Genomic DNA, 13,244 nt, shown 5'->3' with positions numbered 1-13,244 from the left:
CGAGAAGATGGTGATCATCAAGGAGTAGTGAGTTGAAGTGTTATAGTTCTAACTAAGTTGCTCTCGTTTGGGGCGTGCGCGCTGCCTTTCATTCAATGTGGTGTACATGAGGTGTAACATGTGCTCGTTTTTTTTCCATATATAATATATATTTATATATATATGCTCTTGTTTGTTTTTTGGTGTCGCTTGTTTGAGAGGGTTGCCTCGGGTGGTGAAGGTGGATACCGGCTTGTTTAAGGCCCAGCTTAGCCGCATTAGCATCCTAACCCTTGCTAGCATGCTAATTCTGTCAGTGAGGAAGGGTGAGGAAGGAAGCCGAAGGGTGAGAGGGAGAGAGAGAAAGCTCATTTTAGCCGAGCTTTCCAGCTTGGAGTCGTGAAGCCGTACGCTGTGAGAGCTTAGAAAGCATATAAATATAAATAAAACGTCGCGACAGACATTGAGTTCCACGGGAAATGCGGCTTTTTATAACTTTTTTTCCCAGTCGCGCTGTCTGTCAGTCTGATTGTGAAGCCGCGAAAACGAAACTAGCGGTTTAACTGATTCCTAGCTACCATTCAAATCATTAGGTAGGGAATAAACAACTTCTCGTGAGTTATTGGTGTTTTCCCCCGTTTTATCGTCAGGGCTAAGCTAGTCATTTATTAGCAGTTTGTTCGGGCTACTAAGAAAACGTGACGCAAACATCGCCTCCAGCATTTCCCTGTAGATTTACATGGTGTGCACACTTAAACTAATTATATTCACTTGAGTCCCTCAGGGAGAGTTCGCAATTCCTCTTTGCAAAAACTGAATTTTTATTTATTAAAACACACTGCAGCTTGACATAAATCCAGATGTACATTTAGATCCCAAACTGAGTGGCGACAGCGGAAAACCAAACAAAAAAATACAGCCCCAACAAAAACCCCTCCCTGAAGCGCCATGAAGAAGAAACTTTTAAGAGGAACCAGACCCAAAAGGGAACACATCCTCTTCTAGTGGGGTTATGAATCATTCCTTTTTTGCTATAAAGTCATACAGTATAAAGTGTGTCGTGGATGTTCAGTATGAGCTTCCTTCATTGATTTGATTATGAAAGTCAGTGTAAAGGAAGAGGGTGTGTTCAAGGTTAGCCCATATCCTGGTTGCAGAAAGTTTTTCCAGCATGTGGCATTAAAAAAAAACCCCAACATAATAAAATAATTAATCCGGCTCAGCTCTATATTTCATGGCCGTATTTCAATCTACATTTATTTGACTTTTTCATTTTTTCCTCCAAAGTTCTACTCTACTCCTACACCTCTTTGTGTTGGACCAGTGTCTCGCTCGCTCGCTCTGAAGTTTCCTGGAACGTTGCAGTTTGCATGCTGTGGTTTTGAGCTTGTACAGCGTTGACGTGGCCTGTGGTCTGGATTTTGATTATTCGTAAAATAAATAACCAGCATTCGAGCTTTGCGATCAGAAAGCCACGCGTTCGGCCGGGCTCGGGGTTCCGTGCGTGTGTGAGATGAGCTCTTTCTTCACCATCGTCACACAAGATAGGTTTAGGATTAAATGACGCAGCTCTTTATTTACTAGTTGCTTCAAATTCATGTCAAGTTTGAAAGTTTTTTTTTTTTGTTTTTTTTTTTTAAGCCCAGAATTATTCCACAGGCTCCAAAATCTGGTCCTGTAGGACCCTTTTCTTGCACATTTGAGTGTATTCGCTGTTCTAACACACCTATTATAACCTTTATAACATTTAATATGTGTAATGAGCTGGACAGTTCAATCGTGTGTATTAGACAAGAATTAAAAACACTCCGATGAGTTTCTCCAGGACCAGGTTTGGGGAAACCCGTGTTCCCTCTTGTCGTGTTTAATATGACTGTAATTGATGACTTGAACTGTGTCATTTGAACTGATACTGTAACTGTGTGTGTATTTCTCATTCTGTTCTCTGTGTTTTATTGCACAGCCGTGTGGTCTTGCCATGCTCGGTAGAAGAGGTGAGTGTTCTGCTTCTTATCTCTAATTTGACATTTTCTTATCCCCAGTAATGTCAAAAGAGACTGATAATGATGATGTAACAGTTTAAAACCAAAAAAGCCTTCACGTTACATTTCCTGTGGTGTTTTTTTTTGTTTTTGTTTTTTTGTTTTTTTTGCACAGTCCTGCAGTAACTGCAGTGTTTCCTAAAAGTCTCCTGTCATACCGAAAAACCGCCTTTTATTTAGCAAAATGTCTTTAAAAGTTTGCATAATTTTTTTGGATATCCTTTAAGAATGCCTTGGACAAAAGAAGAACATACTAAAATCGTTTTCACGGTTGGATCGGGAATCTGTCGCAAGGTTGTGATGGATTTTAACAGGAAACACAGCGAGCACGTCACTGTCGCCAAACTTATTAACTAATTCAGAAAGACTGGAAGTGTTGCGGACCGACTAACATCCGTTGACGAAGACACGACTGACGTGCTCTTGACATAAATAGTCCCCTATGTATGAAGACTTTTGGGACCACGTGTATTTGAAGTGTTGAAAATTCCATTCAAATATACAATGCACCTAACTGTAAATTTGCTGGAACTTTTTCTTGGGGGGGAAAAAAATCAAGCAAAATGTGAAAGAATCACCAAAACTAGCACTTCGTCAGATCACTCACAGGTCCCAGTGTGTGTGTGTGTGTGTGTACCGCAGGTTACATTTAACACAAGTTCACTTGTGTGCGGTGGAGAAAAGCTGGTATTAGACGCCCCGTGGCCACATGTCGGCCATGCGCAGGATTTACATCTACATGCTCCGAGTGGAACGCTTGAGGGCTGAGCTTAATGGATTACAGATTTCACAGCATAAACATTCAGCTACAATTGTGTTTCCCTACTGTTTACTGCTGTGCTAATTTGCTAACAGTTGCCATGACTGAAGTAGCACTTTGTACCAGTCTTTGTGTAAGATGAGAACGGTTCAAAAGAGCCTGGTTTATAATGTAATCTGGCCAATATGCTTTGTACTACATCTAAATGAATCTGTTGTTTACCCCAAAGCAGCTGTCCATTTCTCTGGCTTCACTATGATTTGGTATTGACAAGGGTACTATTGTATCTCCAAATCACAGAATGTAAAAAAAAAAAGCCGGCTTTCTGTACCATAGCCTGTGTGCTATCACACCACACTGTCAAACAATACAGAGACTTGTATGAAAGTGCAGGCCCCTGTTCTTAATTACGATAGACCCATTAAATGCACAATTATGTTCATTTTTTTGTCTTTTACAGCCCCAAAGCCTTTACCTTGTACCTTACACGTGGATTTTATGTGAGAGGTGACAGTTACAGTTACATGCTTAAGTGCACTGATTTTTACTCGGCTGAATGAAACAATCAGTAAACGACATGCAGGTTTAATCGATCTATTTGTATTGCAGCCTGATCGTTGCCCGTATTTGTAGCCTTTAGTCTGTATTTGAATGTCAGTCTATTTGTTTGTTTCTTTTGACCACAGATTTCCTTGATGGTCTGATGGTTGAAAGACTTGATGGTTGCAAATGATACGAGAATTCCATTTTAATAGGCTTGTAATTGTGTTGTCTTTTTTTTTCTTCACCCGACCGCACAGTACCAAGTGGGCCAGCTTTTCTCCGTGGCTGAGGCCAGCAAAAACGAGACCGGTGGCGGAGAGGGCATCGAAGTGCTGAAAAATGAACCGTATGAAAAAGAGGGGGAAAAAGGACAATACACGCACAAGATCTACCACTTAAAAAGGTTGGCGAACTGTTAATTTTAATAAAAAAATTAAAAATAACTCTTGGCAGTGTATCAGCTAAAACAGAGGTAATGTGATGCAGTAACTCACCATTACTCTTCTCACACGGTTTACATGTATAAATTATTTTATACTACAGCACTGTTGGATTCTGGAGTTTAACAGTAGTTCTGGATGCAAGACAAATCACAACTTTATATTAATGCATTCGTTCTAATGTTATATTTCTATAGTAACAGCACAGGGCTTGTATCATCGCCACGTAATCTAAGCCTAAAAACAACCAGATTCAAAATCTGTTATTTAACAAAGACAGCGTATAATGTGGAAAGTTATTTGTTAATAAATAAGAAAAAAATCGCAATTGCTGGTGGATGAAAGAGGAATAAAAAAAGAAAAAAACTTCGGGACTCCTTGGCTTGTCGTTCTTTTTTGTTATATAATGTGTGTGTATTATTGCAATGCGATTCTAGTCTGTGTGTGTGTGTGTGTGTGTGTGTGTGTGTGTGTGTGTGTGTTTGTTTGTTTTTTCCAAAGTAGGAATTCATCCTATAAAACAGTGATGTATGATTGTGAAACTGCAGCTTCGGTCATAAAACGGGGGACAAAAAGAGGAACTGCTGTAATGATGTGATCGCTGTTCTCTAATCTGTGTCTTTCTTTTTTATTGCCACAGTAAAGTGCCTGGTTTTGTGAAGATGATCGCACCAGAGGGGGCTCTAGTATTCCATGAAAAAGCCTGGAACGCCTACCCATACTGCCGCACTAGTATGTTTTGCCTTCAACCCAGTCACACACCCTTTTAATCTCTCAAACCTGTGTAAACTCTAATCACTTGGTACTAAAGCTAGTATTTTACTATTTTAAGAATTTGTCATGAGCCTCTGGAATCAAATACTCTGTTAAATTTGGTTCTTATGGATGTAAATAACAGTAGCGTAGTTTCCAGTGACTGGTTTTGAATTATGAAGTACTGTCCAACTAATGACTGACTTATTTTTTTATTATTTTTTTTTCCCCCTTCTGTATTTATTTATTAATTTTATTTCTTTCTGCCACATTTCCTGCTTGCTGCATCATTGGCTTCAGTTGTGACGGTGAGTAGTGTTAAATTTTACAGTCTGGCGTCAATGACTTCTTTTAGATTCACTTGCAGTTTGTATTCAGTTTGAATTGAAAGGTGTAGGTACTTAGATTACGTCTTACTGTAACCCCTGCTTTTGCAGAATGAATACATGAAAGATGACTTTATGATCAAAATTGAGACATGGCACAAACCAGATATGGGCTTCACGGAAAATGTAAGTGATGACAAACACTTCAAAACACACCAACTGCTGCAGTATTATTCCTTTCATTCAGTCTGGTGTTTTTTTTGTTTTGTTTTTTTAAACCCTGAACCGATTTCTTAATTATCATTACCTGACTGTTTTCATGTTCTCTAACTAGGTACACGTGTTGGACCCGGAGACGTGGAAGACAGTTGAGGTTGTGCACATCGACATAGCAGATAAATCACAAGTGGAGTCTGGAGTGAGTCCACGAATATTCAATAATGATCACTTATTATTAGTCATTTGTTAAATGTGTATTATTTTGTAGATAATAGACTAGTTCAGGCTCTACCGGATTCACCCAGTAGTTGCTGTGATTATTTTTTGAATTCTGACATAAACCGATACGATACAACGTACAGCAGGCATAAACAAACTCTGATGCTTTTTACCCATTTCTGTAAAGTTAACCTTGCTTATTAAACCAGTAGCAAGGAATTGACTGTTATTGGGAAATTGGTCCTGCTCCAAAGAAAGTCTAGAGGCTAAAGAAATGTTTTGGCAAAAATTCAAACTTGGTTTTCTCTTCACCCCAGTTGTTGTCATTCAGCCAAGACATGTTTGAGTTTAATGATTGCTTCTTTAGTTTTGCACTGGAGCTGTGGAGCTGATTCAGCGAGTAAGTAAAGGAAGTATGCACATCATGGACAAAATCCTTTGTTGTAAATATATATGCCTACAAACGTGAAATATCTGCCTCAGAACTCTCTAATCTAGTTTGTAAATAATGTCCCACAGCCATGCTGGTGATTTTAAATACAGTAGCATTGGTGAAAACCGAAGACACAAAACATACATTGTCTGCTTGGCTGCATGTGGGCTAAATGGAAAAGTGTGTTAATTTTCTTTTGGTGCTACCACCATTCGGTTCATTGTGTTCCTGCTTCCTAAATGACCTTTTTTTTTTAAAATTATTTTTGAGTAAAGGGGTGACTAGAGCTCGAAGGATTGCGGTATATTCTTGCTTTCTATCGTTAATGATTTAAGTGGATCAGTTTTGGGGCAGGGTTAATCCTAGTTGCCATCTGTGCAAGGTATTCGGTGTACAGGTCTTGGAGATTAAAAGGCAGTGTGTGTGACCGAGTATGTTTGTTAAGAGTAGATGAAAATCCGAATATGTCTACTCTCTGATATGGCTAATCTCTACTTTATTGCTTTTTTGTGTATTATTATTATTATTATTATTATTATTATTATAAAAAATTAAAAAGAAATGTTACTATGCTTAGATCTCAGATCAAAGTTTATACATGTGAGAAAATAATGCGGTGGTGTGTCCTGCAGGACTATAAACCGGACGAAGACCCCGCACTCTTTCATTCGGAGAAGACTGGGCGAGGTCCACTAGGCCCAAACTGGAAGGTGTGAAAACTGCTACTGTTTTTTTATTTGTTTTGTTTTGTTTTTGTTTCCAGTCACTTTCATAGTGTGTATATTTCAAAGATGATGCATAGTAACTGCTCACTTTAATAGAAACACCTGTACACCTATAAATTCATGAAATTCATCAATCTGAGGGCAACAGCACAATGTGTGAAATCAACCCCATCAGAATGGGCATAACGTGATCTCTGTGATGCTGACCATGATATTGTTGTTGGTGCCAGATGGGACCGGCTTGAGGATTTCAGAAACTGCTGAACTGGAATTTTCACTCGCAACCGCCTTTAGACTTTACCAGAATTGTGTGAAAAACACAAATTGAACAGCGGTTCTGCAGGCGGAAACAGCTTGTTGCTGAGAGAGTTCAGAGGACAATGGCCAGACTGGTCTGAGCTGACAGGAAGACTATGGTAACTCATAACACAGGAGATCCCAGGAGATCAGCAGTTTCAGAAATACCCAAACCAGCATGCAACGGTCAAAGGGTCACATTTTTCCCCCTATTCTGATGTTTAATGTGAACATTAAATAAAGCCCTTAACCTGCATTATTTTATACATTGTGCTGCTGCCACATGATTGGCTGAGTGGATAATTGAACAAATAAGCAGTGTGCAGAAGTTCCTATTAAAGTGCCGGGTGAGTGCATGTGTCCATAGGAGTGTGTGATATGACACAATGTCATGCTACTTAAAGGTTTTTAAAGGCTGCTAACAGGTTGTGAAGGAGACACTCATTTTAGTGGGTGGGTGGTTGTCAGTGCCACTTGAAACTCAATGGGACACAACTTTCTTGGGTCTAAATTAGTTCTTTAATACATTGCCATCATATCGTCCAGTTTACGTCTGACTGTTTCACGTTGCTGTTTAGATTGTAGGACTTCTGACCTCCATTTATGTGCCGGATAATTCGACTGATTTTTTTTTTTTTTAATAGGCAGAGCTCAGTGCAAAGACGGACACTCCACGAATGTGTGCATACAAACTCGTCACCGTCAAGTTCAAGTGGTGGGGCCTTCAAAGCAAAATAGAGCAGTTCATCCACAAAGTAAATATGAGCATTCACTCACTCTCTTTTTGAAACTTTGTTTTTTCTAGTCTGCTCAAAAGCAGGGTCTTCTGAAGTGTTGTATGATGTTCTCTATGTGCACTTCAGCAAAGGTACTCCGAGGTTCCTGTGTCGTTTAAGCCGTAGCTTGTTTATCGTTGCAGTCCTTGAGAATGTTCAACACGCCGTAGCTGTGTCGTGTTGATTTTGAATGAACGGAATTGACTTTTATCTGCTCTTCTCTCTGCAGCAAGAGAAAAGGATCTTCACCAACTTCCACCGGCAGCTTTTCTGCTGGATCGACAGGTGGGTGGAGCTCACCATGGAGGATATCCGGCGGATGGAAGCCGAGACACAGAAGGAGCTAGAGGAGGTAAGACCTGTTTCCAGAACAGTATTTTCACATTTAAAAAGCACTGAAACGGGTGTAACGGTAGTATTATTTGGTGTCTTAATAGTGCACCATTACATTACGTGAGTGCAGGCATTTATGTGGGTGACCTCCACATTGTTGCTCCAAGTGCGGAATGACTACAGCTGATTACTACATCAACAAACCTCTGTCGACTGCAACCACTGCTAATAAATTCAAGCAGTCCTAGGGTGGCCTGACTTGGCTGCTGATTGGGGCCTGATGGTACATGTAGCGTGTGGTTAAGGTGTCTACTTCAGTCTTTGTTGTTGTAAATGTAAAATGTGTTGCTGTCCAGGAGCAGTTAAATCTCATGCAGTTTGTGCTTTGTCTAGTAACACCGTGCTTAATAATTATATTGCATTTTCAATACACGATCTTAGCTATGACTTTAGAATATTGGGGGGGGGGGGGGTGTTTTTGTTTTTAATCAAATTCATGAGTTTTGTTGTTAATCGGTTTCCAGTTGTTATTCGGCCCTAGTTTTGAATTCTGCTAAATTACCAGTCAGCTTTATAATACTGTGTGTTTAATCATTAACACGTCCATGTTTTCACAACAGGTCTTAACTTAATGAGAAACGCACACTTTGGCACTTTAAAGGACTTGCAGATCTGCTCAGTATTGTTTTCTTCTTCTGGTTGCCACTGGCCACTCTATAATATTCTCTATTTTCAGTGTATGTTTTTGTTGAACGTAACCCAGCACAATGAAGGCTGGTAATTGGCCCAGCTTCTTCCTGTCAGCCTGTTAGAAATGCAATCCAGCCGTGCGGCCCCTCCAAAGCCTGACGCACTCTGTGATCATTTTCAGCACAGAGCCAAGGAAAACCACAGACTTTTCCACTCCTTGGGAACTATTGATCAATACTCTCTCTTCCAAAGGCCCAAGGCGTAGTCTGGTATTACTTGAACTCTAAGCAGTAGTTTGCCAAAATTAATAGGTAATATTGATTCTCAGATGGTCAACTTTCAGTCTCATTAGTCCCATTCTGTTATTATTTAAGTTTTAAAAATGGACGTTTTTTCCCCCTCCTGTGAACGTGGCAAATATGATGGAGTTGGAGCCGAGGTACTAAGCCCTAACATTGAACAATTTGTTTCTCTGCTACTATACCTCTGCCAAGTTTAAACTGTGCTGATTTTGCCTAATATTTAATCTGATAGTTTAGTTTGGCTTTGTCTCCCAGACCCAAGATCTTCCAAGTGCTGCTTTTCCAAAGCCTATTTGAGAGTTTGATGTTAATGATGATGATGTCCTCCCCTTTCTGTAACCCTTTCCTCTTTAAACCAACCAGGAGTGTTAAAGCGACGTCACTGTTTTGTGTGTGCTAACGAGCTTCTGTTTTGTATGTAGATGCGCCATAAAGGCAAAGTAAGAGGCACAACAGCAGCTGAAGATTAGGGGTTGGCCATCTGATAGGCATACAGGTGGAACGAGATCCGTAAGTTTGCCAGGACTCGTGGCGTCCGTGTTTTGCGTGCTCATCGCTTGCAATCACTCCTTCCTTAATGATTTCACTCGTTTCCAAGCACTGTCTCCATTTAGGTTTACCACCAGCAGGAATTAGGAATACATCAAGACACCAGCTTACAAGAAGGGGTGTCATGAAAAGCCTCTGTCATGTTTAAAGATTAGTCAAAGCAGTGATTATTCCCTAGAGAGTGCTTAAGGCCGCCAGACGTGTTGGAGTGTTTGCCAAGGCCAAGAGAACCTGCACCACCCAACAGGAAAAATCAGAAACAGAGGTCTGAGCTCATCTACTGATCATAACTTCAAAAAGATCAGGGAAAAAATTGGATCAGCGATCGTTATGAGAGAGCACAAGTTGTAAGTCCTGCGGATCACAGTTTAATGTTTTCAATAGCAGAACATGACTGATCCAGCTATTCAAGACCTCAGGAGCTGAGAAAACTTCAGAAAGCTTTATTGGAGCAGGGAAAATTTGGGCGAACAAATAGTACTTTACAAATAGTAATTGACAACCATTGAGTTACAAGTTTATGTTCTTACTTTAGCCTTGTGAACCACAATGGAGGCAGTCACTCCTCTACAATCCTCAGACTGCTTGTACATGGTGCCAAGCAAGTAAACTAACAATCATTGTCTTCCTATCTCTGTCTTCTTCCTTTTGAGATTTTGTGACTCAACCTTTTTCCTCAACCACATGTCTTTTTTTTATTATTATTTTTATATGTATATATAAATCTCACATTCAGTATGGAGAGACGATGCTCCGCTCTGGCAGTGCCATAATTTTCTGTCTACAGGCTCACTATACTAACAAACGCTCTATTTCTTAGGAAGGAGTTGAATGCTTGGGTACGTTACACTGGCTTCATATTTGATCTGTTGTTCCTCCTTCCTCTTTTCAGCTGTTCATTGTCCCCTTTTCAGCTTTCTCTGCTCCAGTGCTTACGAAGTTTGTCTGGTGTCTGTTACTAATCATCCATTACTAATTTTTTTTTCTTTTTTAATTTGCAAAATATGAAATGTTTATCTTCAGTGGTCTGTGTGAGTGTACTGTGTACATTTCATTCTCTTTGAAACCACTTGTGGTCTTACAGATGCGATGCTGAGGTAGGTGTGAGAGAAGATCTGTTCAGCTCACTGTTGGCACATTAACTCATACAGGTGCCAAATGATGGAATGTATAGCATATGTGTCCCAAAATGTACAACAGCTCCAAATATCAGTGCTGCTCAAAATAGGCTTGCTCTTTGCCCTTCACATTTTTCACCTACACCCCCCCCCGTCTCTTTCAGCTTCGTAAAACCGGTCAGGTACGAGGCACCAGTGCTGCTCATGAACAATGAGGCAAAACTAAAGAATCCTGCTGCAATTTACTGTTGAAGGAATGACGATGCGACACACAAGCGACGATGGCCTGTGGCGTGTTCGAGTCCTCCACCAGAGCGATGGGAGCATCCTAAACGATCAGTAGTACTGTAGCCATGTCAGCATCTTACTCAGCACACCAAACAGCCTCACACTGACACAGAGACTCTCACACCTATAATCTACTTGCCTATAATGACTTTATTGGAGAATGGTAGAACTTGTGCTTTGGTACTGAAAATTTATTGGATTATTTTAGAAATAACTACGGTTTAGTGATATTCCTGCAGCAGAGTTTAAAGGAGTTGGACCAATTTTAACTGTTTATGGTAATATCCCAGTGTTAAATGTAGGTCTTGAGGGTTTTTTTTTTTCTTGCTGTTGTCTCGCCATTTAAACTTTTTTCTTTTTCTTTTTCTTTTCACCCTCACATTTTTCTCTTCTCAGATTAAGCACTTGTCAGTGGGTTGAGGTGTTTTAATTTTTTCATTATTAGTAATAATCATGGTTATATTTTAGCCTGTTATTTAGTGGACTATAATAGCTTTGTCTTTGTTGTTTTTTGTTTGTTCTAGAAAATATTATGCTGTTGCATGAAGGGAGTAATCTGCAGCTAGAAAAGCAAGTGCACGCTCACACACGCACACAATTTGCCATCAATCATTCTGTCACATTGGGTGAAGCGCACACACAGACCATATAACCTCTTTGGTTAGTGGCTTTGCATGAGTTTAGCTATGCCATGACGGAGCAGGTGTTTTTTGTTTTGTTTTGTATCCCTTCCCCCCCTCCTTCTGGAGATCTTCCTGTCCTCAAAGGGGCCTCCGTCCTCAGCACTGAACGGAGTGTAGATTCAGGCCGTTTATTGGAGCGTTGATTCCTTTCAACGATTCAGACTAACTACCAGTGCAATTACTGCTGCTTTTTCTAGAGCTCTTAGAGATAGTGGTTTGCTGCTAGATCTCGAATGTCCATGAATTTATTAGTGCTGGCTGAAATGCTCATCCTCCAAGATCAAGAGTCAAGATTTTTTAGAGCTCCTAAAAATAAAGAAAAACTACTTCGAAGCTTCATGCATGTATGCTTCAAATTTATATATATATATAAAACCCTACCTGAAACAGGCCTTCTGTGTGACCCCTCTCATGTCCGCTTTCAGTCTGGTGTCTTAAATCGCATTAGCCAGCGTAGCAAAAAAACCAAAACAAGAACCCCAGTGGTTAGCTTTCTTGCACTGGTCACGCAAGAGACCGAACCTGCTATACATATACAGGGCTTTTTTGACGTTTCCTCTATAACGTGCTTTAAATAGAATGTGTACAGTTTTCTATCATAGAGACTTTAAGAGATTGGTGATATTACATTATTTCATTATGTTCACGGGGAGGTGAGGGAGAGAGACACAAAGCTGTACAAGATTTTTAAGCGTAGAATACTTTTATATTTTGTAGTCTGAGTGATCGGCCACAGGAAAGGTGTACCTGATGATCTGTAACCCTCCCAAGCTTCTCACTTCTCCTCCTATTGATATATAACAGACATTTATTGATGGGACGTGTTCAATTTGAAATGAATCTTTTTGACACAATCATTAGATCTGTGTATTTTTTTTCTTCTTCTTTTCTTTTTTTTATAGAGTAACCCAACATGTTTACACTGTTGTGAAATTTGAATGAATTGCTGGAGTTGGCAGCATCTTTTTCAGGTTCAGTCACTAGGTGAATGCCAGCCTCAGTGCTATCAAAAGTTCAGTTTGAATGCAGAAACTTCTCTCGTAGGGCTTTGTTTACTTGTTTCATTGCGCATCACAGTTCAAGCCATGAGGAAATTCCTCTAAATCCGGATTGATTGATCAGTGCACTGTATGTGTTTGTCAAGCTTAACATGAGACTCGTGGAGAGGCTGGAGTACTATCATACTGTTAGAGTTTCTCAAACTCTTTTGTTCACTTTATACACTGAACACACTCTAGTGGTAGGGAGGAAATGAGGGTTTTGAACATGAGGATGATGTATAAATCAGATATACTGTAATCATGTGATCATAATGGAGAATTTGAGGAAACTCTAATTTAGTTTTGTGGTCAGTTGAATTTCAGGGGAAAGATCAGTGAATGTATAATTACATTTTTAAATTATTTTTTTTTAAATTGGACAAAAAGGTCTAGGTAATGCAGCTGAATGGAACTGAATATGTAATAAATTTCTCAAGTCTCTTTTCTCAGTCCTGACATCTTTTTTTTTCTTGACGTGCTTTGCTACACGAGTTGACGTGGAGGGGTGTGTGTCCACTAGATGGCGCTGTGTGGCTTTAGCAGACATCCTCATGCACATTGCGTTTTCTAGCAGTTTTAAATATGAACTTTTAAGAAATATAGCGCAATACATAATATTCTGCATTATCGTATATCACATTAAATTTTACTGTTTATTTATGGGAATGATGTATACATTATGCACAGCTTGCCATTTATTTCTTCATTTCAGTGCTTTGCATAAAGTTT

The 13,244-nt window shown here is 39.7% G+C and overlaps 1 protein-coding gene across 2 annotated transcripts; it reads left to right on the top strand.

Moving 5' to 3' along the window:
* Positions 1-12,956, top strand: pitpnb (phosphatidylinositol transfer protein, beta). Of its 2 annotated transcripts, XM_017489483.3 has the most exons (12): positions 1-27; positions 1,943-1,973; positions 3,582-3,727; positions 4,405-4,496; positions 4,818-4,825; positions 4,955-5,029; positions 5,178-5,261; positions 6,347-6,424; positions 7,381-7,491; positions 7,742-7,864; positions 9,260-9,347; positions 10,669-12,956. In XM_017489483.3, exons 1-11 carry the CDS (start codon positions 8-10, stop codon positions 9,305-9,307), a joined length of 816 nt encoding a protein of 271 aa, XP_017344972.1. In that variant the 5' UTR covers positions 1-7; the 3' UTR covers positions 9,308-9,347; positions 10,669-12,956. The 2 variants fall into 2 exon arrangements, with proteins under 2 accessions (XP_017344972.1, XP_017344971.1); XM_017489482.3 differs by lacking the exon at positions 9,260-9,347.
* The last annotated feature ends 288 nt before the right edge of the window (positions 12,957-13,244 follow it).

The sequence above is a fragment of the Ictalurus punctatus genome, chromosome 16, assembly GCF_001660625.3.
Source record: "Ictalurus punctatus breed USDA103 chromosome 16, Coco_2.0, whole genome shotgun sequence".
NCBI classification, from domain to species: domain Eukaryota; kingdom Metazoa; phylum Chordata; class Actinopteri; order Siluriformes; family Ictaluridae; genus Ictalurus; species Ictalurus punctatus.
The sequence above is the reverse complement of the archived record's forward strand: the minus strand, read 5'-3'. Positions and strand labels throughout refer to the sequence as shown.

Coding starts and splice junctions, on each gene's coding strand:
- pitpnb (XM_017489482.3), top strand. CDS start 8: ATGGTGATCATCAAGGAGTA. Junction 7,492..7,741: donor TAGAGCAGTTCATCCACAAA/GTAAATATGAGC, acceptor TTCTCTCTGCAG/CAAGAGAAAAGGATCTTCAC. Junction 7,865..10,668: donor CACAGAAGGAGCTAGAGGAG/GTAAGACCTGTT, acceptor CGTCTCTTTCAG/CTTCGTAAAACCGGTCAGGT.